General features: G+C 47.6%; 8 protein-coding genes across 8 annotated transcripts in view; 7 read left to right on the top strand and 1 right to left on the bottom strand.

Annotated features, from left to right (window-relative positions):
• Window positions 1-35: 35 nt before the first annotated feature.
• On the top strand, window positions 36-1,297 carry FOIG_04534 (uncharacterized protein). Its single transcript, XM_031202800.1, has one exon. The coding sequence runs from the start codon at window positions 174-176 to the stop codon at window positions 1,074-1,076; it is 903 nt and encodes a 300-aa protein (XP_031068247.1). The 5' UTR covers window positions 36-173; the 3' UTR covers window positions 1,077-1,297.
• A 423-nt stretch (window positions 1,298-1,720) lies between these two features.
• On the top strand, window positions 1,721-7,585 carry FOIG_04533 (uncharacterized protein). Its single transcript, XM_031202799.1, has 8 exons — window positions 1,721-1,942; window positions 1,998-2,229; window positions 2,283-2,336; window positions 2,388-2,453; window positions 2,506-2,733; window positions 2,787-2,925; window positions 2,983-7,130; window positions 7,177-7,585. Exons 1-8 carry the CDS (start codon window positions 1,809-1,811, stop codon window positions 7,462-7,464), a joined length of 5,289 nt encoding a protein of 1,762 aa, XP_031068246.1. The 5' UTR covers window positions 1,721-1,808; the 3' UTR covers window positions 7,465-7,585.
• Window positions 7,586-8,797: 1,212 nt separating this feature from the next.
• Window positions 8,798-10,621, top strand: FOIG_04532 (uncharacterized protein). The gene is made up of 2 exons (XM_031202798.1): window positions 8,798-9,036; window positions 9,085-10,621. The coding sequence occupies exons 1-2, from the start codon at window positions 8,898-8,900 to the stop codon at window positions 10,536-10,538; spliced, it is 1,593 nt and encodes a 530-aa protein (XP_031068245.1). The 5' UTR covers window positions 8,798-8,897; the 3' UTR covers window positions 10,539-10,621.
• FOIG_04531 (uncharacterized protein) lies at window positions 10,486-12,240 on the bottom strand. The gene is made up of 3 exons (XM_031202797.1): window positions 11,968-12,240; window positions 11,257-11,873; window positions 10,486-11,202 (listed from the first exon to the last, which is right to left on the bottom strand). The coding sequence occupies exons 1-3, from the start codon at window positions 12,000-12,002 to the stop codon at window positions 10,751-10,753; spliced, it is 1,104 nt and encodes a 367-aa protein (XP_031068244.1). The 5' UTR covers window positions 12,003-12,240; the 3' UTR covers window positions 10,486-10,750.
• A 407-nt stretch (window positions 12,241-12,647) lies between these two features.
• On the top strand, window positions 12,648-13,170 carry FOIG_04530 (endoribonuclease L-PSP; the record flags this gene model as incomplete). The annotated part of the gene is made up of 3 exons (XM_031202796.1): window positions 12,648-12,803; window positions 12,866-13,018; window positions 13,072-13,170. 3 exons carry the CDS (start codon window positions 12,648-12,650, stop codon window positions 13,168-13,170), a joined length of 408 nt encoding a protein of 135 aa, XP_031068243.1.
• An 850-nt stretch (window positions 13,171-14,020) lies between these two features.
• FOIG_04529 (uncharacterized protein) lies at window positions 14,021-15,646 on the top strand (the record flags this gene model as incomplete). The annotated part of the gene is made up of 4 exons (XM_031202795.1): window positions 14,021-14,247; window positions 14,297-14,380; window positions 14,429-14,999; window positions 15,050-15,646. 4 exons carry the CDS (start codon window positions 14,021-14,023, stop codon window positions 15,644-15,646), a joined length of 1,479 nt encoding a protein of 492 aa, XP_031068242.1.
• Window positions 15,647-16,392: 746 nt separating this feature from the next.
• FOIG_04528 (uncharacterized protein) lies at window positions 16,393-18,443 on the top strand. The gene is made up of 3 exons (XM_031202794.1): window positions 16,393-16,762; window positions 16,818-16,920; window positions 16,979-18,443. The coding sequence occupies exons 1-3, from the start codon at window positions 16,538-16,540 to the stop codon at window positions 18,247-18,249; spliced, it is 1,599 nt and encodes a 532-aa protein (XP_031068241.1). The 5' UTR covers window positions 16,393-16,537; the 3' UTR covers window positions 18,250-18,443.
• A 1,395-nt stretch (window positions 18,444-19,838) lies between these two features.
• FOIG_04527 (uncharacterized protein) overlaps window positions 19,839-20,719 on the top strand; it is a gene marked incomplete at its 5' end in the record, with an annotated part of 8,285 nt that continues 7,404 nt past the window's right edge. Inside the window, one exon of the mRNA XM_031202793.1 lies at window positions 19,839-20,583. Within this exon, the coding sequence (XP_031068240.1) occupies window positions 19,839-20,583 (745 nt within the window). The remainder of the gene's footprint in view (window positions 20,584-20,719) is intronic.

Below are 20,719 nucleotides of genomic sequence, written 5' to 3'. Positions count from 1 at the left end.
CAGACTGAAGGATATCCATAAATGAACAGGGGTGCAGAGAACCCCATTTCCAAGCGCATGTACCTCCTATGTATCAGATCAGGCTGTCGTGACAACCCCTCCACTTCTTGATCACAAACTTCTACCATATACAGAGTACTCACACCCTACCTATTGACGTCAACGCTCACACAATGAGTACTGACCCTAACTACGACGTGGATGCCGAGGAAGAGATCTCCTTTGGCATCGCACTTGCACCCAAAGGCGAAGAGGGGAGTGAGTTCCGCACTCAAAATGATCCATTGGATCTGTATCAGCGCGAGAACATCATCGAACGCAAAGGCGCCGTGGACATTCGCTGCTCCAGTGTCGACATTATTCACGGCCTATTTGATCCCGATGGCGATGATTTGTGTACTCTAATTGTTCTCGAATTTCGATTTGACCCGAGAAAACGAGCGCGACGCATCGCACATGTCGATATCGAGCTGAGGTTCTCCGCTAGCGAGAAAGGCGTAGCCGACCCCCAGGTTTTTGCTATCGCGCCCAACGGCAACTTGAGATTTGCTCAGACGACACAGACAGAGACAACAACTACTGGAGGCGACGTGACCCTTGGCGCAGGCGCGGCTGGAGTGGAATTAGGAAGCGGTCTGAAGTATGAGCGTGAAATTGCAAGAGAGATGAGCTACGCAGCGTCCGTCACAGGGTCCATCGATTTGCGCGGGCGAAACTATGGCAAGCCAAACTGCGCGTCTTGGACGCTGCTGGAAAACCCTGAGACAAAGACTGGTGTACCTGTCTCTATGAGAACCGCCATTCTGCTCAAGAGAAGGGACGAGGGACGTTTCCAGTGCGTGGTGACCGTCAACGCCAAAGCCGACTGGAGAACGTCGATGGAATGGCTTGTCGGCACCACGAAGCGTGATGACCCGGTACTACTTGATCCGACGCTGGCTCCAACAAGTGATAGGTACAAGGACATGGAGATGAAGCTTGGGGAACTAGATCTAAACGCTGTCTGCGATATCACCTCGGCCAACGTGATCGAGAACTCTGTGAAGACAAGTAAAATAGGTAATCAGAGCTCCTGAAGCAAATTCTATAGCATTGACTCTCTAGTTGACTTGAATACCACAGACCACCTAGACAGGCTACTCAGAACTTGATCGAAAGTGTACATCTCAGGTACCAACTGAATCACGCATTGGCAACTTTTTGCGAGCATCCTTGGCGGAGCTTTGACCCATTCCATCCTTAAAAGTGGAGATAGGCTTACTCGCTTAGCAATAGCTTAATCCTGTTCGAAAATCAGTGGTGGAAGATCCTATGATTTGCTCATATATCGGAAGGATTACTCCATCCAGGAACCCAGCCTCCACATTGACAAGGATCACCCAGCCTCCCAAAGCTCTCTCTGCTTATCTATAGGTCAATCTTCGGGAGCTATTACCAGTTGTCGTTCAGCTCATGCAGGTCGTAAGCAGCCCTCGGGGTCCAAGATTAACTTAGGGCCTTTATCCTAAGTGACAAAAAGATTTAGGTAAGTTTAGTATAGACTTAGGGGTGCTTTAGATTAGTTATTTTTATTACTTAGGATGAAGACCCTCTATTTCCCTGCTTCCCCTTGGTATCACAAATTTCGATACGAGGGGTCAACAATCATAGGCTTACGGACGATCCACGGCCGATCAGTCCATTTCACGGTGACTGAGTCAGCCTTTGACACTACCACTCCTCATGATGACTAGGATCCTATCAACTTCCAGTTTCTAGAAACTAGCCTGTAGTTTGAATCAACATCGTAGGTGTCTGCCGAAGTCGCCATGGAACAAGAGGAACGGTCGCTCGATGCTATGGAGACATCTAGCAATACCATGGATAACGATTCTCCATCCGCTGACCTGGGTCTCTCGATCGATACAACCGAAGAATATGAGGCAAGCGAAAAGAAATTCGAGTAAGATAAGCTTACCTTCTTTCACCAGCCATATTTCTGACAAAGCTTGCTATAGTATTGTAGCAATCCATGGCCTCGTTGGCCCGGGAGGCAAGCCATGGGGCTCAAGTAAGACCAACACCTGGATTCAGGGCTTGGCGGCGCAGATGAACTGGGAAGTCCGCATTATTCAGTATGCCTATGATGCCACAAAAATAACAGAGGCTACATATCCCGAGGAGGCTATTTCTTCTGAAGCCTCTACGCTTCTTCAAAAGCTTAGCGAGTTGAGGACAGACCAGCAAACGGTGAGTATCCTTGAGAATTCGGGTCTGAACGATAACGAACTGAGAGACTCTAGCCGTTACCAATAGCGTTCTTTGGTCACGACATAGGAGGAATTATCGCGAAGAAGGTTGGTTGGGATGTAATCCATTTCGTTGTGTTCATGCTAACATGATATCAGGCTTTGATACTAGCCAGTCGATTTGACAGTGGACATACTGATATTAGCTACTCAACGAAACTTTTGGTATGGAATATAAAGATCCAAGTTTCTATGAGCTATCCTTAACCTCCTGCAGATGTTCTTCGGCTGTCCACACAGAACCCTGGATACACGTCAAGACATCGAGATTCTTGCTACCAGGCTTGACGTGTTGAAACCAGCAGACTCAACAGCGACTAGCCTGAATATGAAATGTCTCGCGAGATCAGTCATTGATGTAAACAATTCGTTCTTGAACACAAGAGTCCTAACGCGCGCCAACGTTATCAATATCATTTCATCAAAGACAGATCCTGCTGAAAAGGTAAGTTGAAAAGTAGATTTTATGTTGCATTGATGATACTGACTGGCTTACAGGTCTTTGACAAATACACGGCAGCACTTGGAGTTCCCATGGAGAAGGTTTCACTCATTGACATGTCTCATAACGAGCTGAACGAGGAACCCGAAGGGTATGCTCCGTACGAAGGCTTTCAAACCAAGAGAATTTCATCTTGTAATTCAGCACGCAGTGAAACCTCTGCCAGAAGAAACCTGCTGACATAAATTACAGTTCCCTGGCAGAACGATAAGCTATCTCGTGTTATGGAAGCCATAATGCTCCAGGCACCTCCAATCTATCCATTCAAGTTCAACACAACCCACGGATTCGGCTGGATTGCTGAGCACGATACCATGATTAAATGGCTGAGGTCTTGGGGTCTCGCTCTTCTGCATATTCACGGCACCTCCAGCATTTCTAACGTGGCTCAGCATGTGTATGAAGGGATAGTAGATCGTGGAGAGAGCACGACCTTCCGAGCCATTCTCTACTTCAAATTTGACAAACATGATATCCGCCGGAATTCCATCGGGGCCATGGCAAACTCCTTCTTGCTCCAGATTCTCAGTCAGATAAGAGAATCCCCTAACGATAAGATGCCAGACATAGAACCGCCTGATTTCTCAGATTGTTGGACTGATAAAGATGCCTTCTTCTTTTTGGAAAAGCTTATGAGGGATATAACAACCCACGGCGAAATTCACTGGATCGTTGATGGGCTCGATCAGTGTGATGACAGCAGTGGTTTGTTCTTGTCCATGGTCTCTGATATGACCAAGAATTCTGAGCAGCATTTCAAGATTCTGGTGACGACCGTTGATGACAGTCAGATCCGCGAGGCTCTATCGGAGTTTCCTTCAATTGATTTGAGAGAGCACCCGCCGACAGCTGATGTTATCGAGAGTGTTGTGCTCGAATTCATGACTGAGCTGTGCCACGTGCGACCTCAGTATCGCCATGGCGAGGGAAAGATACGACGATTGTTGGATTCTTGCAGTGATGATGACTTGCTGCGGCGCCTCCTACTCGAATGGCTCCTGGTAGCCCCTTGTACATCAATCAAGTCTTCGGTAGAGCGGGATCTCACATCACTTTCACCCCTTTCGCCGGCTAAGATATTCGAAAGATGCTTGCAGGCGGTGCCGGAAAACTCGCGACCGTGGGCCCGAAAAGTCTTGATGTGGATGGTGCTGTCTTTTCGACCGTTGACCCCTGAAGAACTGGGAAGTGCACTCAGCCTCGGTACCTCAATGGACCCGGTGCCTGATCAGGAGACATATGGAGATCTCATGTGGGATATTGAAAACTGTCTTGGACCTATGATAATATTAGAGAATGGTCACGTTCAATTTCGTCATCCAGCTGCTCGGGAGTTCTTGACGACTAGTCATGACGCTTCCGACAGAAACCAGCCTTGGTACTCTTGGAACTCTTCGGAAGAAGGCCATCGAGAGATCACCGACGCTTGTGTTGGATATCTCACCTTGTCTTCTACCCAAGACAAGATCCTAGCAGCTTGCCGAACATGTCCTGCTGATCAACGAATATTTGAATACCCATCGGATATCACACCATATGCTGTCGAATTATGGCCACTTCACTACCAACGAAGTCACGCATCAGTATCTCCAAAGCTAGAATCTTTCAACACCGCAAGTTTCTTCGACGACGAGACCGCACCCCGGCGTTGGGCTGCAGCCAGATGGTACCTTTCGAGTCCTCATATCAGGTCTGACCGAGTTTTCCTGTCACATTTACCAATAATAGCGTCTATAGGCGACGAGGACTTGGTTAAAGCCTACGTCCAGTCCCAAGAACCTGACGAACGTGATGTTTCCGAGGCGCTTATTGAGGCATCGAGATACGGATATAGCGATGTTGTCAAGTTACTCCTCCACAAGTCAAGCGCAAATGCAGATATCTGCCTCGAAGCTATAATGGCCGCAGGACGGTCGGCAGAATTGAAAACACTGGGTATCTTGTTAGCGTATGCCACTGAAAATCTACACATAGCTAAGTGGCCTGGCACGCTTGCTTCGCGACTGGCCTATCTCGGTTCATCTGAGCACTTAAAGACCATCTTACAAGCTGGAGCGGACGCGAACTCGACAGATCCAGATTGTTCGCCACCTCTTCACTGCGCCGTCGTCAGAGACGAGCCTGCAATTCTCGACACCCTCATAGAGCACGGAGCTGACCCTGCTGTCATCAACCCCAACTGGGTAGATACGCCGCCCATAGTGGTAGCTGGCAAGTATGGCCGAGCGAAGATCATCGACAGGCTAGCCAAAGCAGCACTCGTCGAAGCCCAGGATCATGAAGGCAGGAACGCTCTATGGTATGCAGGAGGCAGAGGCCATCACGTGGTGTTTCAAGCCCTCGTCAAAGCTGGAGCGAACACAGAAGTCCTCACAGCCAACGTGAGGGAGCTTCGACCTGCCCTGATTCCCATTTCAGGGGCTCCCTATCCAAAGTGCCTCAAGTCAGTGCTTGATGCTGGCCTGGATATCAATTCAAAGTTGAGAGAAATCCACTCATTCCATGCATTGGGCATAGCGGCACGATCGGGCCACGTTGAGATTTGCCGTATGCTACTTGACCACGGCACGTGTAAAGAGTTTGATGACGATTCTGCTCTTATCCACGCTACAAGAGCGAATAATCTTGAGATAGTGAACATGCTGCTTGAAGAGGGTCACAAAGTTGATGTGCAGCTGGACGATTCCCCAGATCATGGCACGCCTCTCGTGGCGGCTGCCAGAGCAGGGTATAAAGACATAGTTACAGTTCTCCTACAGAAGGGAGCCAGCGTCAACTACGCTGCTCCCAAAGAAATCACGCCTTTGAGGTCCGCCGTCATGGGAGGTCAACCGACAATAGCCAAGACGTTCATTGATGCTGGGGCGGATATGAATGCCGTTAACGACATAGGACGCTCCGCAATCCACTCGAGTTACCATCGCCCAGATTGCATGAAGGTTCTTGTCGATGCCGGAGCCGACATCAACTTACCGAGTCCAGATGGCACGCCATTTTACCTCGCCTCGTTTTTTAACCAGACAAAGGTGGTTGAGTTGCTTCTTGAACACAAACCAGATCTTGAAACCAGGTGCCCCGATGGGGGCTTTATTGACTCGGGCTATACGCCTCTTCATTGCGCAGCATCTTGCGGCTACAATGAGCTACTCCGGCTGTTGTTGGAAAAGGGTGCTGACATTGAGGCAAGAACTCCAAAAGGTGGAACACCTCTGATCCTAGCCGTGGCCACCAACAATGAAGAGAGTGTCAAGATCCTGCTAGAGTATAAGCTAGACATCGACGCGGTTGACATATGGGGAGGGTCTGCAATCTTCTGTCTTCCTAATCCTGCAAATCTATCTGTCGTCAGACGCTTGATAAATCGTGGGGCTAGTCTGACGATCCGGAACAACGAAAAGTATACCCCCCTGGGACGAGCCGTCGTGAACGGAGACCTTCCGTTGGTGCAAATGCTCTCTTCTCAAAAAGTTGACTTGAACGCGGTGGCTTCTGAGGATGGGACTGCTCTGCACATCGCAACAGAGAAGTGCAACGTTGACATCGTCAAAGTGCTCGTCGAGAAGGGTGCTAGCCCCGATGTTGCCAACTCCTGGATGTATGGCTCACCACTACAGAGATTATTTGAGAAATATTATACTTCTGCGGAGAATAAGGATATAATTGCCCGACATCTAATCAATGACGCTGGCGCCGACGTCAATGTTCGTGGCGGCAATATGGGATCGGTGTTGAACGCAGCGATCCTGAGTGGTTCTATAGACATGATCAAACTCATACTCAAGAAAGGTGCTGACATTGGCTGGCAAGACCTCCACGGGCGACGGCCGATACATTACGCAGCCTTGAAAACAGCTGAGCATTTCAGACTACTGCTCGAGTCGAGTGACGATGATGAAGAACGTCTTGGCATCACTACGAAAACCAAGTCTGGCTTGACAGTGCTACATTTTGCTGCAGCGACCGGAAGATCTGATCTTGTCGAATTGGTGCTCTCTCATACCAGCGGGATGATATCTATCAATGAGCCTGATGACGATGGTTGGACGCCTCTGCTCTGGGCGTGTCGCGTGTGTGAAAGTTGGGGCACGCCCAAGGAAATCAGTCCCGAAATCGTGAAACTTCTTCTGGATCGTGGAGCAGACCCATCGGTTCGAGGTCGGACCTCTGATGACAGAGAATGGTCGCCGCTCAAGATGGCCAGATTTCATGGCGCATCGCAGGAAGTAATAGAGTTATTAACAGCAAGTCCTAGTAAGAAAAAGGAGGACGACTGGAAGTCCAAGTTCCATGTTTCCAAGAAGGCAGCGCGAACTACATGGTTCTGCGACTTGTGCCTCTTTGTAAGTGTCCCCCGACTTCAATGTACCCATTTTACTAACCTATCAGCACGTCTATGGCATGTTATACTTCTGTAACGGTTGCGAGCTCTTGTATGGGTTGTGTTTCAAATGCTATCGTTATAGAGAGGAGGTTCATCCGTATCACGATAAATGGGAGGAGCGAGGTCCAGAGTTTGTTGACGATGATGAAGAGGAGGAGGAGGAGAAGGATGAGGAAGAGGATGATCCGAAGAGTTCGCCGGGAATTGAGCAGGTGCAGGATGATGATTCAGAGGGAGACTGGTCGAATGATGAAGCTGAGGGGGATGAAAGGGCCAAGGGAGAGAGTAAATAAACCTGGATGAACCTTGGTCGGTACAATCATGATCATTTTTCGCTTAGAACAAGCATTGTCTCGGATGCTATAGCAGCATTGTTTTCTGATGAAAGCCCCAAAAAACTGTGATTATAATGGCATCAGAATATCTTTATGTAAGATAACCAGTCCTCAAAGAGCAAGAAAACTTCTGACCTAAGCTTAGGATGTCAGAATTACCTACTCTAAAGATTAAATAAGTCTGTAATAAGTTTACCTAAACCTTTTTGTTACTTATAAATAGAAGTCTTTAAGTTTTCTTGCGTTCCCCTAGCCAGCCTAATGTTGAACGGCTTCTACCATCAAATTGAAATTTATAATTAAATCTGAGCCTGTAATAGAATATCTATAGCAGTATAATCTTTATTATAGGACACAATTTGATTCATTCAGCATGAATTCTACCAAGGTGCATAGGGTAGCTTGTTGAATACTGATATTGACAGCAGAGATTGAAGCGCGTCAGTGGCCTCAGAATAAGACTAAGAAATGTTTGAGAAAAAGTAATAAATTAGAGCAGTAGAGAGAAAGTGAAGCTCGTACAATTATTCAGATATACCTATCAGAACACCTCAATGCCAGTCGCATCTCTAGTAATCTTGAGCGTCGAAGACTTTGGTCATCCCTGGTGCAAAAGAAAGATTGTCACCAGAGTGCCCCAATAATGGCGACTCGAAGAACTTTTGATCTATCTCGTATAGTGGTGCGCCTTACAATATAGTGGAAATAACCTCTCGTCTATCAGTAACTGCCGTGATTATCTTTGCTCAGCGTAAAATTAATTATAGAACGAAAGGGTCTACGAGCCGTCCCAGCAAACTCTATGTTCCTCCAACGGATATATGCTATACGGTTCAACTAGTGGATATCCAGCATTGAACTACCGAGTATAGGTAAACACTAGCATAGCATTGCTTTACAATAGTTCCTAGCATTCCAGTCAAAGCGTAGCCGCAATAGATCATCAGGTCGAATCGATCTTCCAGAATTTCCTAGTGGAGTTCGGCATTGCCTTGCCGACATCTAAATTTAGTCCTACGCTCTAGCCTTGGAGGGTAAATTGCAAATTTCAGGGGATCTGCATTGAAATCAAATCAACGCTATTGGTCTGTTTGTTACGAGCCCTGAAATTTTGGGGCACTCCACATGGGTAAGGCTCGTATCTCCCGCTGTCTCGACTTCGCTCCTAGTCACGCGGAATGCCTGACGGACTTTCTAGGCTCGATTTATGCATAGGGTTTACACTAATAGAGAGCTGGGTTCTCGTATTCTCTAATTCTGCCCCATAAGTGAAACATGTTCTGCTGGGATAGTGGGTTTTGACTATGAAGGAAAATGTAGTATAAGATGGCGAGAGACATCATGCCATTTGTTTTGTAGCATACCAACACATTCGTTCAATTCTGCCCATCATGAAAGGCTCAGCCACTCTAGCTTTTGCGCTCGTTCAATTCAGTGCTGCTTCGCAGCTCGTTTGGCCCTCAAAATGGGATGAGGTCGAAGATCTTCTGTACATGCAAGGAGGATTCAACAGGAGAGGTTTCGCTGATGGTAAGCAATAAACCTTTTTATGCCATAAAATCCATTAACAATTTGCAGCTTTAATAACTTGCGAGTTTGGGAGCAATGTCCCCGGAACCCAGAACACGGCCGAATGGCTCCGAACAGCTTTCCACGATGCCATTACACACGATGCCAAAGCGGGAACAGGTGGTTTGGACGCGTCCATCTACTGGGAGTCTTCACGACCCGAAAACCCCGGGAAAGCCTTCAACAATACCTTCGGGTTCTTCAGCGGCTTCCACAACCCCCGCGCTACTGCTTCCGATCTCACAGCCCTGGGAACTGTTCTCGCCGTTGGAGCTTGTAATGGCCCCAGGATTCCCTTCCGAGCTGGCCGTATCGATGCATACAAGGCTGGCCCAGCTGGTGTTCCCGAGCCTTCGACAAACCTAAAGGATACCTTTGCTGCTTTCACAAAGGCTGGTTTTACTAAGGAGGAGATGACTACTATGGTTGCTTGTGGTCATGCTATTGGCGGCGTGCATAGCGTTGACTTTCCTGAGATTGTTGGCATCAAGGCTGATCCCAACAACGATACCAACGTGCCTTTCCAGAAGGATGTTTCTTCTTTCCATAACGGCATCGTCACAGAGTACTTGGCCGGCACGTCCAAGAATCCTCTTGTCGCTTCAAAGAACGCCACCTTCCACTCTGATAAGCGAATCTTCGATAATGACAAGGCTACTATGAAGAAGCTCTCCACCAAGGCTGGTTTCAACAGCATGTGTGCTGACATCCTCACCCGCATGATCGATACCGTGCCCAAGAGCGTGCAGCTCACTCCCGTCCTCGAGGCTTACGATATCCGCCCTTACATCACCGAGCTGTCTCTTAACAACAAAAACAAGATACATTTCACGGGCTCGGTTCGAGTCAGAATCACAAACAACATTCGTGATAACAATGACCTTGCTATCAACCTCATATACGTTGGCCGAGACGGCAAGAAGGTCACTGTGCCTACACAGCAGGTGACCTTCCAGGGCGGTACATCTTCCGGTGCTGGAGAAGTCTTTGCCAACTTCGAGTTCGACACCACCATGGACGCTAAGAACGGTATCACGAAGTTCTTCATCCAGGAGGTCAAGCCCTCCACCAAGGCGACCGTCACCCACGACAACCAGAAGACCGGCGGCTACAAGGTCGATGATACCGTCCTTTACCAGCTTCAGCAATCCTGTGCCGTGCTTGAGAAGCTTCCCAACGCTCCTCTCGTCGTTACAGCCATGGTTCGAGATGCCCGCGCCAAGGACGCTCTGACCCTTCGCGTCGCTCACAAGAAACCCGTCAAGGGTTCTATCGTCCCCAGATTCCAGACGGCGATCACCAACTTCAAGGCTACTGGCAAGAAGTCCAGCGGCTACACTGGCTTCCAGGCGAAGACCATGTTTGAGGAGCAGAGCACTTACTTTGACATTGTCTTGGGTGGAAGTCCCGCTTCAGGTGTCCAGTTCCTTACTTCTCAGGCTATGCCTTCTCAGTGTTCATAAGAGTATCATTTTGTAATATTTAGATTTAGACTTGTATTTGGGATTAGCAGAGCGTAATGAGATTTCTATTATCCTTTGACTGAATTAGTCGCACTTGGATCCATCTTCGTGATTGAGATCAGCCTAATGATATGATATCATAAAAGACGCAAAAATCTTGACCCTCCAATACAGCAAGTCAAGGAGCAGACTTCTGATTAGAATTGGGATTTTTACAAATGCGCTCGTAAGAAGAAATAACTCTGCTTGTGAAGCAAAGTAACAACCTCGTCTGCGATGCCCCATGATAGCTCAAGACCTCTACCACCAACACCATACGCATGAACGACAACACCTGGCTCCAGGCGCTCCAGTTCTAGGCGAAGGCCCCCTTCGCGTGCTGGTCGACGACCAACGATGTCTTTGACGACATCAAAACGATCGGAGTCCCTGGTATTAGAAGATAGATAACCTTCACTGTCGAAAGGAAACCATTTTGCTGCATTGTTCAGCAGAGTCTGTCGTGTCTCAGCTGAAGGATAAGGGTTCCAATTATGGGGCTCTTTGGTGCCTCCAATGATAGTCCCGCCTTCTAAAGGTCGAGGAATAGCGAACGACCACGAGCCATCCGAGTTCTGGCGTGTTACGGTCTTCGAAATTGGGTTCCGCACAAGGCATGTCTGGCCTGAAAGAAGATTAGCAATAAAATTCAAAGGCTCGTCGGTGTTTTATCACTTACCACGGATGGGAAATGCTTTTGGATCACCAAATCCCATGCCCGAGCAGTTGATCACAACAGAGACAGAGGCTTCAATCGAGAAGACCTCTTCCAGTGATGCAAGTGTGTACTGTCTTACGCGACCTCCTCTATTCTGAAATCTGCGCTGTAAAAACGAAGCATATAAAGGACTATTGAGAGAATATGTCCGGTAACGAAAACCCAGTTGCAGGGAGTCACTCATAGCACTCAATTCACTGCCGCTGAAAAGTTCAAAGCTCGATTCGAGGTGAGCATACACCGACTGGGATACATCCTTGGTAACATCGACATATTCAGGCGCTGGGTTTTCGAAGAACTCTTCTCCTGGCATGAATTCAACACCAGCGGCGAGTTTGTCTTTCTCAGACCAACTGTCAAGAGTATCGTATGTCTTCTTCGCCCATACTGCTTCTTGAAGTAGTTGGGGAGTATTCCCTGGGCATGGCCGATAATGTGCGCCGGCCCATGGCGTAGCATAGTTTATGGATGTCTCGTTGGGAAAGTCTCGTGCGACGATGACTATGGATGGTGGGTTGTTCTGCGAAAGAGTTTGTTCTTGGACTCGAAGGGCTGTGGATAGTCCTATGACTCCAGCGCTGATGGTTCCAGAGTTTAGTCATTGTTCTCAACAAGGTTGATTGTCCAAAGGAAAGCTGATTGGATTCAAGACAGGAATGGTATTGCACGTACCCAACAATGGCAATAGTTTCGCCTTGACGAGACATTTTTGGCGAGTAGTGGTAGACAATGGTAGGACTAAGTACATAAAGACAGTTGCGATCGATGACTTGTAGGCTGAGCTAGCGAGTGCTCTTAAAAAAGAGGATATTGTTGCAGATTTATTCTTTGACCATCGGGAGACGCCGATGGCATGCCTCGCTCGTATGAGGTGTCTTATCAGTGTTTCCGGGGTCCATGCCATGGCTCTTGGTATATATCTAGTCTTTCCTAAATGTCGCATTGGGTTTCCATCAATTGTCGGAGCCATTTCAAGGACGCCACTTGGTAGTCAAAAAGAAGGCATCTGAAGCGATGGAGGGAGGTGTCCGTCGAGACTTGATTGGGCATTGGCTTGCATTAGTCTCACGGAGATCCACCTCCATTCTTCTTTGACGTGGAGACTGCGGGGAGGTCTATCACGGATTCATCCTGGCATCTTGTTGGGCATATGCATTCAAGTTGAGTTTTTAGTATGGACTCAATGAAAATGCCTCCCCGAGCTCTCTCCGAACATCGGGGGCTTATTTGTTATCTAGTGGACTATAAGTAACCATTTCCATCTTGGATCGACCCAACCTTCAAACACATACCGTCCCATCTTAGATAACCGTGTTTAAGACCTAGACCTTTTGACTCTTACACCATTCATCATGCCTCTCCGAACCGGTGTTCTGACTACTGATGCACCTGCCCCCAGTCCTCATCTCTCGCAAGCAATTATTCATGATGGAACAGTCTACTGCTCAGGTTCGTTCGGTATGGATCCCCAGACTCGACAACTGGCTGAGGGTCCTTATCATCAGACCGTATGTCCTCTTTTATATTCCCCGAGCTAAGAGCCCAGTCTGTGTCCTAACCCTCCAAATAGGCAGGTGCTCTCAAGAACCTCGACGCCATCCTGAACAAAGCGGGAACAAGTTTTCACAATGCTTTGAAAGTCACCATCTTTATATTGAATATGGACCACTATGCTGAGGTTAACAAAGCTTACCTCGAGTTTTTCACTTCTGATCCCAAGCCAGTAAATATGTCTTTCGCTTTAGGTGTCGGCTTGATACTGATAATGGCGGACAGAGCCGAACTTGCGTGGCTGTTGCTCAGCTTCCCTTAAAGGGCGCTCATGTGGAGATGGAAGCTATCGCTGCTATTCCTGAGAAGTCTAGCAAGCTGTAAGAATCTTGATTATTGTTTTTTTTAGCATATTAATATGATGAAATTGATTACTGTCCGATTGATTTTATGAAAGAGAATGCGAGAGCTCTTCGAAAAACAATTATATACGACTTAATTAAAACAATAAGCTTGATATAGAACTTTATTAGAGTATCATACGTGAAACAATCGATGTCCTCGTGAAATATTGGAGAAAGACTGCGTCAGTGTGTCTTCTGGACGTGGTCAGGCCCTGTGAGAAAAGGATAACCATAAATCATCCTTAATCTCCTCAGGTTCCTGACCCCGCTCGCCAAAGGCGGCTCGACAACTAAAACTGTGGTCGAGGACGTATCCGCAAAGGTTGCCTGGAACTCTGGTAAGAGCAGCAATCTAGAACCATCATTGTTGACCGATGAGACAACCATTGAGTCCACTTCGGCAGGAAGTTCTCGGAACGGAGAGGCATTGATCGACTTCACTTTGGTTAGAGTTCTCCTTACATCAAAGCACCACTTGTAGCTATAAGATAGTGGGAATACTAGTCAGCCACAAAGCCTAGGTATCAAATGGAGGTACACCTCCGTTGAACCGCTAGTGTTGCGCCACTCTCCATGGAAAGCCTCACGGCCTCGCTTCTAGATATGGGCCAATAGCGTTTCACAAATGCGAAAACTTACTAGATTCGATGTGAGATACCCCACGATTCATGCTCCTCATCCGGGGCCCCATATCTGGAGTCTTATCTAGATCCGTTGTCGGTAAGCTTTCTGGAGCAAGAAAGATATAAAGCAGGGCCTTGGGCTCCTTGAAACTGCCAATATCCTCAAACACATGCTCAATATATTTCTACGATCAATCCTTCTACATCATGTCCACCAAACTCTCAGAGACGAACTTTGCCCCAGCTGATGGTAAAGAGACCCTCGAGCTCTCCCCCTCCAAGAACACCGACCGTGAGGAGGGTTTCTCTTCCGAAGTGAACGATCCTAGCTATGATGCTGCACAGAAGAGTCTTGTGCGCAAACTTGATATGACTCTGATGCCAATGGTTTTCATCCTCTATCTATTCAACTATTTAGACAGGAACAATATTGCGTAAGAACCTCTCACGTGTTCTAGGGGCTGTGCTGATATATGTTGCTAGCCAAGCAAAGCTTGATTCATTGGAGAAGGATCTTGGATTGAGTGGCAATGATTATAGTACTGCCTTGGCAATCCTCAACGTTGGGTCAGTCAACCACTGACTTATCAGAAGTGTACGCTAACGAATGAGCAGATACATGCTTATGCAAATTCCAAGCAACATGATCCTCACTCGCGTTCGACCTTCGATTTATATACCAGCATGGGTCTGTCTATGGTCCGTCGTATCTGCCGCCACTGCTGCATGTAATTCATTCACCCACTTGATCATCATCCGCTTTTTCCTCGGCATTTGCGAAGCACCCTTCTTCCCAGGCGTTTTCTTTCTTTTATCCTGCTGGTACACCAAGAAAGAGTTAGCACTACGCTATGCGTTTCTGTATTCTGGCCTTGTTCTTGCAACTGCAGTATCTGGCCTATTGGCTGCAGGCATCTTTGCTGGCTTGGGAGGTGTAGCTGGACTTCAGGGGTGGCGATGGCTGTTCATCCTCGAAGGTGCTGCGACTTTCTTGCTGGGACTAGTCGCGTTTTTGATGCTTCCTGATTTCCCTGCTACTAAGAGTCAGGATTGGCTTTTCACCGCGGAGGAGAAAGAGGTAGCTGTTACTCGAATGGCCAGAGATGCTGTGTCTGAGGAAGAACATGATCAGTCTGTGCTGCATGGCCTGAAACTTGCTGTCACCGATATCAAAGTCTGGGCTTTTGTAAGTGCTCTTAATCCCCATGCTTCCGAAAACATCTAACCATGGCACAGGCTCTTTTGCTGCTATCTAACCAGTCTGCCTACGGTTTCAACTACTTTTATCCTGCCATAGTACGGGGCTTCAACTTGGGTAGTCGAACAATCACTCTCGTCTGCACCGCACCGCCATATCTTCTCGGTGCTTTCATCTCATACTTCATCGCTTGGCACAGTGACCGCAAGGCTGAGAGAGGATGGCACATAAGCGGTGCGATTCTCTTCGCAATCGTCGGTTTCATTATCAGTGCTGCGACGATCAATATCCCAGCTCGGTATGCTGCATCGTTCTTGTATATATGCGGTTGCTTTGGAGCAAATGCAGCCTTATACAGTTGGGCTGCGTCTTCAGTTGGTCAGACACCTACGAAGAAGGCTTGTGCAACGGCTATCATCAATGTCACGGGTCAGCTTGGAACCATCTGGAGCCCTTACTTCTTCGACTCGAATGATGAGCCAAGGTATACTAGAGCGATGATTCTCCTTTTGGCGTTTGCTGTATTGGAAATCTGTGTTTGCTTCTTGTTGAAGTTTATTCTTCGAAGGGCCAATAAGAAGATTATTGCTGAGTATGAAGGAACCGGAAGAGTCCCGACACTATTCACTCTTTAATCTTCGGGAATATGCTCAGGCTAGATATAGTCTTAGTATCGGTATACGGGCAATATCTGATTCGGGTTCGATGGACAGTGTTTCAACATATGATTCCTAATCTATGCATAGATTTATGATACTTTGCGGTCTCTTTGTAAGCTTCGGTGTGAATAGACTCGCCTCAGGCTGAAATATTACCGTATTGGGAAATATTTGACTCGTCGGATCGCGTGCGGCACCGGTTTCCAATGTCGCGGAGCCGCAGGAATAGAGTTCACTAGGCACATAAGCAAAGTGGATTTCGCAAGTCGGCTTGTGCCCGAAGATGTGAGCAGTCTTGCATGAACCATCTCAAAGAGAGTTGGGATTGCAACTGATAATTTATTAACATTGAAACGGAAAGTATCATCACCTATGATGAGAAGAGTGAATCGTGATGGGATGATGTGGATGAAGGTATGTTTCTAAGCAGTCTGTATTTACGGGCCATAAATTGTTCTACGAGCACCTGAGCACCTGTGAGTCCTCAAAAGTGTGGCGTTCCCTTTCCAGTTAAAATTGCGGCTTTGCGGCATCTAATGCGGCGCATCGTGCAACTACCAGCGGCTCGGATCCGAATCCTTGACGTATCAACAGGTAATCGACCTATCGCTACACAATAACCTCAGCACGCAATCGTTCCCCACGTTGTCGCAACAAAGGTCAGCGTAACGATGAAGTGCAAATCATCACGAAAAGGGCGATTCGTGAGTCAGTGTAATCAATTTAGTAGTATGGAGTCGATCTGATGTGATTTGATAGTGGTCTCATATCTGATGGTCGTTTGAGATAAAGCCAAGCATTTCCCGCATGTAGATCATTCGGCTGTATCCGCACTTCATCCCATTTCTTTATCTTTCCGTCTCAGATATGGGTGTTAAAGATGATTCCAAAGACCTTTCCGGGGTTCAAAGCCGAGAGAAAGAGGGAGAGACTGCTATTGTCTCGGAGAAATATGCTGATGTTACGTTGCGCCTCGTTGAGGAGCATGGCGATCAGTTTGGACCTTTGACGCCTGAGAAGGAGAAGAAGCTGCGAAGGAAGCTTTACTGGCACGTGATGGGGCTATTATCAGCGATTAATTTGCTTCTATTCGTATGTTCAAACCTCACCAGTGTTCCCTACGGTAGAATTACTGACGAATCTGCAGATTGACAAATCAACTCTCGGATATGCTGCCATTCTCGGTCTTTTCGAGGAAACAGGTATCAACAAGGCACAATACAACAATTTGGGAACATTCTTCTATGTCGGTATGTTACAGGCCCTTTATCACCTTTTCAGGTCAGGACCCGTCTCACAATATCATAGGATACCTTGCTGCACAATGGCCTGGCCACTATCTCATGCAGAGACTTCCCTTTGGCAAATTCGTTGCCGGATTGGTCTTCATGTGGGGAGCTACTATCCTTCTTCACTGCGTTGCGACCAAGTACGCCGGTCTTGTTGTTCTTCGCATAGCTCTCGGTGCTGCCGAATCAGTAGTCGTGCCAGCAATGGAGATGACAATTGGCATGTTCTTCAACCGACACGAGCAGTCCTTTCTTCAACCTTTCCTCTGGGTCACATCAGCTTTGGCACCAGTCTGCGCTGCTTTCATCTCCTACGGTCTTCTCTGGAGTCATAGTGCAGTCCTACCATGGAAGCTTTTCATGATCGTTACTGGAGGTCTTTCCGTCGTGTTATCTGTGTTCGTTTGGTTCTTCTACCCAAACAATCCTGCTGAGGCTAGATTTTTGACGCTGGAAGAAAAAGTTCACTCCATCAAGAGAGTACACGAGTCGAGTCAGAGTTCCATCGAACAGAAGCAGTTCAAGAAGACCCAATTTCAGGAGACACTTCGCGATCCAGTTTCGTGGTTGTTTGCCCTCCAAGCTTTCACCCTTATGATGTCCAACAATTTGACATACGGACAACAAAATCTCATTACTACAGCTCTCGGCGTCGATGCTCTGGGCTCGACACTTGTTGCTGCAGCTGGCGGTGGCTTTGGAGTTGCAATTTGTCTTGCTGGAACTTTTGCACTGAAGTGGTGGCCTTCCAACCTCGCCCTCCACGGTCTTGTCTGGTGTATACCTGCTGTTGCTGGTGGTATCGGAATGGTCGCCATCAACTGGAACGAGAAACTCGGCATGCTTGCTTGTCTCCTCCTCGCAGGCCATACCTACGGAAATACTTACATCATTGCCCTGGGCTGGGCAACATCGAGTGCCGCGGGTTACACCAAGAAACTCACGCGAAATGTCATGTTCATGATCGGCTACAGTGTTGCAAACTTGATTTCACCGCAAATCTGGGTTCCAAAGGATGCCCCCAGATATTATGGTGCCTGGATTTCTATGATTCTTATCAGCTGGGTAGGAACCCCGGCGATTTTGTTCGTCATTCAGTTCATTCTCAAGAAGAGGAATAAGGAGCGCAAGGAGTGGGCGGCTGGTTTGAGCGAGGAGGAGAGACTTGCACATGAGTTTGGTGAGGTTGAGCAGTTGGATGAGAATGGCCAGATTGTTCGAAGAAAGGTCGAGATTGCGCTTTTGGATTTGACTGATCTCGAGAACAAGTTCTACATCTATCCTATCTAGGGTGGTCAGATAACCATATTAGATACGCGTATCTATATCTACCTTAGAAAGAAAGAGTTTCCTCCGATCACGGACTCGCCTAAGTTTACTAGAACATTTGATTGATAATTAGAATTTACCAGGTTTATGGTTCTTGAGAATGATATTTCCTGAAGTTTCCGGAGAAAGTCTTGATTATTCTTCCCCAGAAAGGCCCAGAACATTCATCCAAGCCAATAAAGACCACGCAGCCTTGAAAAGTTGAAAGCTGTCGGTAACAAGCATCGGCAAGCCACAAACAGAAGCATATTTTTCTCACAGGAAAACGACTAAAAAAAGGCGAACTGTCACACATGACTGACTCAAGCTGAATCTAAGTCAGGGGTATTCCCTGCACCGGATCTAAAACTCCCATCCCACTTACCTGGAAACACCGATAAGCGTAGTGTGCGGTCCACGTGTCGCTTCTGTCAAAATCATTAGCCTGTGGCGGTGGCGGTCGCGAATGGTGAGACTATTCCTGATATAAGCTTTCTTCCCGCTGACTAGCTCGTGAAATCGAGTTTAGAACGTCCAGAATGGGGAATCGTTTCGGGGCCTTCTCCATTCGTGGCTGGGAAATTCGATAGTGAATCTGCTTGATGGCTTACCCCTGTAATTTTGGAAATGATGATGGGCTGACGTGGTGCTGGACTCGAACTTTATGAATCGTTGTGGGATTGCGAGATCAGGATCGTGACACTTTGAGTTTGTGGGGGTTGAAATGATTTATTTAAACTGTCATCATAGAACATTATAAAGTGTAACTATACATATTAATTACAAACTCTATATAAACTCAGACATAAAAAAGGGGTTCAACCATTTGGAACCTTATCGTGATATCGTCCTCGTCCCACAAGAAAAACCTTCTTGGCAACGGTCCAAACTCCCGGCAGTCTGGATAGCTCAGAATGTCGTCACTAATACACTCTCATTGGTCTCTAGTCCAGGCCCAGACCTACCGTTCAGCTAAAAGACGAGATGAAATCTAGGGTCGTCCCACTACACCTTGCCTCTATTCCCGAAAGGGTATATTTCACCGTCTCCAAATAATTCTTCCGGCGCTATCTTCCGTCACGGCCGAGTCCCCTGGACTGATTTGAACATTTTATTCGACCGTTTTGTGTCGTTTATTCTCTAGCCTTTGTGCGAAATCGATAGTTTCTTGAATGTCATGTTCAGCTGCTTGTTGGCCAGCACTATTCTCAGGGTGTCGTAAGACTCTAGATTAGGGGCCAAAATAAACTGATCAAGGAGTCCACTACGCTCATCATAAGCTACTCTAAGATATCCTAAACTATTCTGAATATTTCTGTCACTTAGGATGAGGTCTTTGCCATGCCCAAGACTACTTAGTCTGACGGGCGAGCCGAGTACTTCTAGACTGGGCGAAACCCATGGCTTTTCATAACCGAGAAGCTGGTGGCCTCTGCGGCTGATATCAGATAAGAGACGGGATGTTATATCAGTGTATGTAGCCCCTGTAGAATACAAGGTCCGACCACGTACTTTTGTCCCTCCCCCGCGTCCGTAACCTTCGTGCTGTTGCGTTTGAATCACGGCTCAACATGGCCAGATTGTCTGCCTGGCTACTGCTCCCGCTTGTCTGTGGGAGCAGTCTTGCAAAAGAAGGTTCAGTTGTCCCTGCTTTCGTTGATTCTTCCTCCAGCCATTCCACTCGTTTTGATTCCCTTCATGACACTCCTTTGAACGGCAACGTTCCTGTTGCTCCCGGCGGTTCTACGTCGTTCACTCCTCAAGTCAACCCGCTTGTCAAGAGATCGTCGGCATGCAAGCCAAGACAGCCCCAGGGTGGTATTGGTGCCCCGATCTTGACTGCGAGTGGAACCTCTACCCATGGTACCACGGTTGCTTCCGAGACAGCATCCTCTGAGGCATCTACTGCATCTAAGTCAGAGACAACCTCTATCATTGGAAGTGTCTCATTGTCTGAGACTTCATCGACCATTGAGATTACACTCACTTCTGGCACTTCATCAGGACTTGCTTCAGAGACATCTCTCAGCTCTGCCGGCGGCGACACCCACTTTCCATCAACTGCAGTGACAGCACATGATGTTTCAACATCTACACTATCCAATGCCGACACAGCTTCAACAGATGCGATTGGTGCCAAGTCGGCTACAGCCGCTGCTGACACGACGACTACCGACCTGACCACTGTAAACCCAACTACCACCGATACCGTTTCAGCCTCATCAGTTGAGTCCAGCGCCGCTTTGGACACGACTACTGGCTCTACCACAATTAAATCTGAGACCGCATCGACTTCATCTCCAGAGTCAAGCGCAGGTTCGGGTTCTGCTACTGGCTCTGTCACCAGCAACGTCGATACTACCTTGACCTCTTCTGTCGATTCAAGCGCAACTTCGGAAGTGTCTTCTGGCTCCTTGACAGCGAGCGAGACCTCAGCCTCTGGGGATCTCAC

The sequence above is a fragment of the Fusarium odoratissimum genome (genome assembly GCF_000260195.1).
Source record: "Fusarium odoratissimum NRRL 54006 unplaced genomic scaffold supercont1.5, whole genome shotgun sequence".
NCBI lineage: Eukaryota > Fungi > Ascomycota > Sordariomycetes > Hypocreales > Nectriaceae > Fusarium > Fusarium odoratissimum.
This window is presented reverse-complemented; position numbering and strand designations above follow the sequence as displayed.

What these genes read in the sequence shown, in the direction of transcription:
- FOIG_04534 (XM_031202800.1), top strand. Translation starts at nt 174, where the DNA reads ATGAGTACTGACCCTAACTACGACGTGGATGCCGAGGAAGAGATCTCC.
- FOIG_04533 (XM_031202799.1), top strand. Translation starts at nt 1,809, where the DNA reads ATGGAACAAGAGGAACGGTCGCTCGATGCTATGGAGACATCTAGCAAT. An exon ending in GCTACTCAACGAAACTTTTG is followed by an intron (nt 2,454 to 2,505) that starts GTATGGAATATA and finishes AACCTCCTGCAG; the next exon opens with ATGTTCTTCGGCTGTCCACA. An exon ending in TCTGCGACTTGTGCCTCTTT is followed by an intron (nt 7,131 to 7,176) that starts GTAAGTGTCCCC and finishes CTAACCTATCAG; the next exon opens with CACGTCTATGGCATGTTATA.
- FOIG_04531 (XM_031202797.1), bottom strand. Translation starts at nt 12,002, where the DNA reads ATGTCTCGTCAAGGCGAAACTATTGCCATTGTTGG. An exon ending in GAAACTATTGCCATTGTTGG is followed by an intron (nt 11,874 to 11,967) that starts GTACGTGCAATA and finishes TGGAACCATCAG; the next exon opens with CGCTGGAGTCATAGGACTAT. An exon ending in AAAAGCATTTCCCATCCGTG is followed by an intron (nt 11,203 to 11,256) that starts GTAAGTGATAAA and finishes ATCTTCTTTCAG; the next exon opens with GCCAGACATGCCTTGTGCGG.
- FOIG_04532 (XM_031202798.1), top strand. Translation starts at nt 8,898, where the DNA reads ATGAAAGGCTCAGCCACTCTAGCTTTTGCGCTCGTTCAATTCAGTGCT. An exon ending in CAGGAGAGGTTTCGCTGATG is followed by an intron (nt 9,037 to 9,084) that starts GTAAGCAATAAA and finishes AACAATTTGCAG; the next exon opens with CTTTAATAACTTGCGAGTTT.
- FOIG_04528 (XM_031202794.1), top strand. Translation starts at nt 16,538, where the DNA reads ATGGGTGTTAAAGATGATTCCAAAGACCTTTCCGGGGTTCAAAGCCGA. An exon ending in CGATTAATTTGCTTCTATTC is followed by an intron (nt 16,763 to 16,817) that starts GTATGTTCAAAC and finishes ACGAATCTGCAG; the next exon opens with ATTGACAAATCAACTCTCGG. An exon ending in GGGAACATTCTTCTATGTCG is followed by an intron (nt 16,921 to 16,978) that starts GTATGTTACAGG and finishes ACAATATCATAG; the next exon opens with GATACCTTGCTGCACAATGG.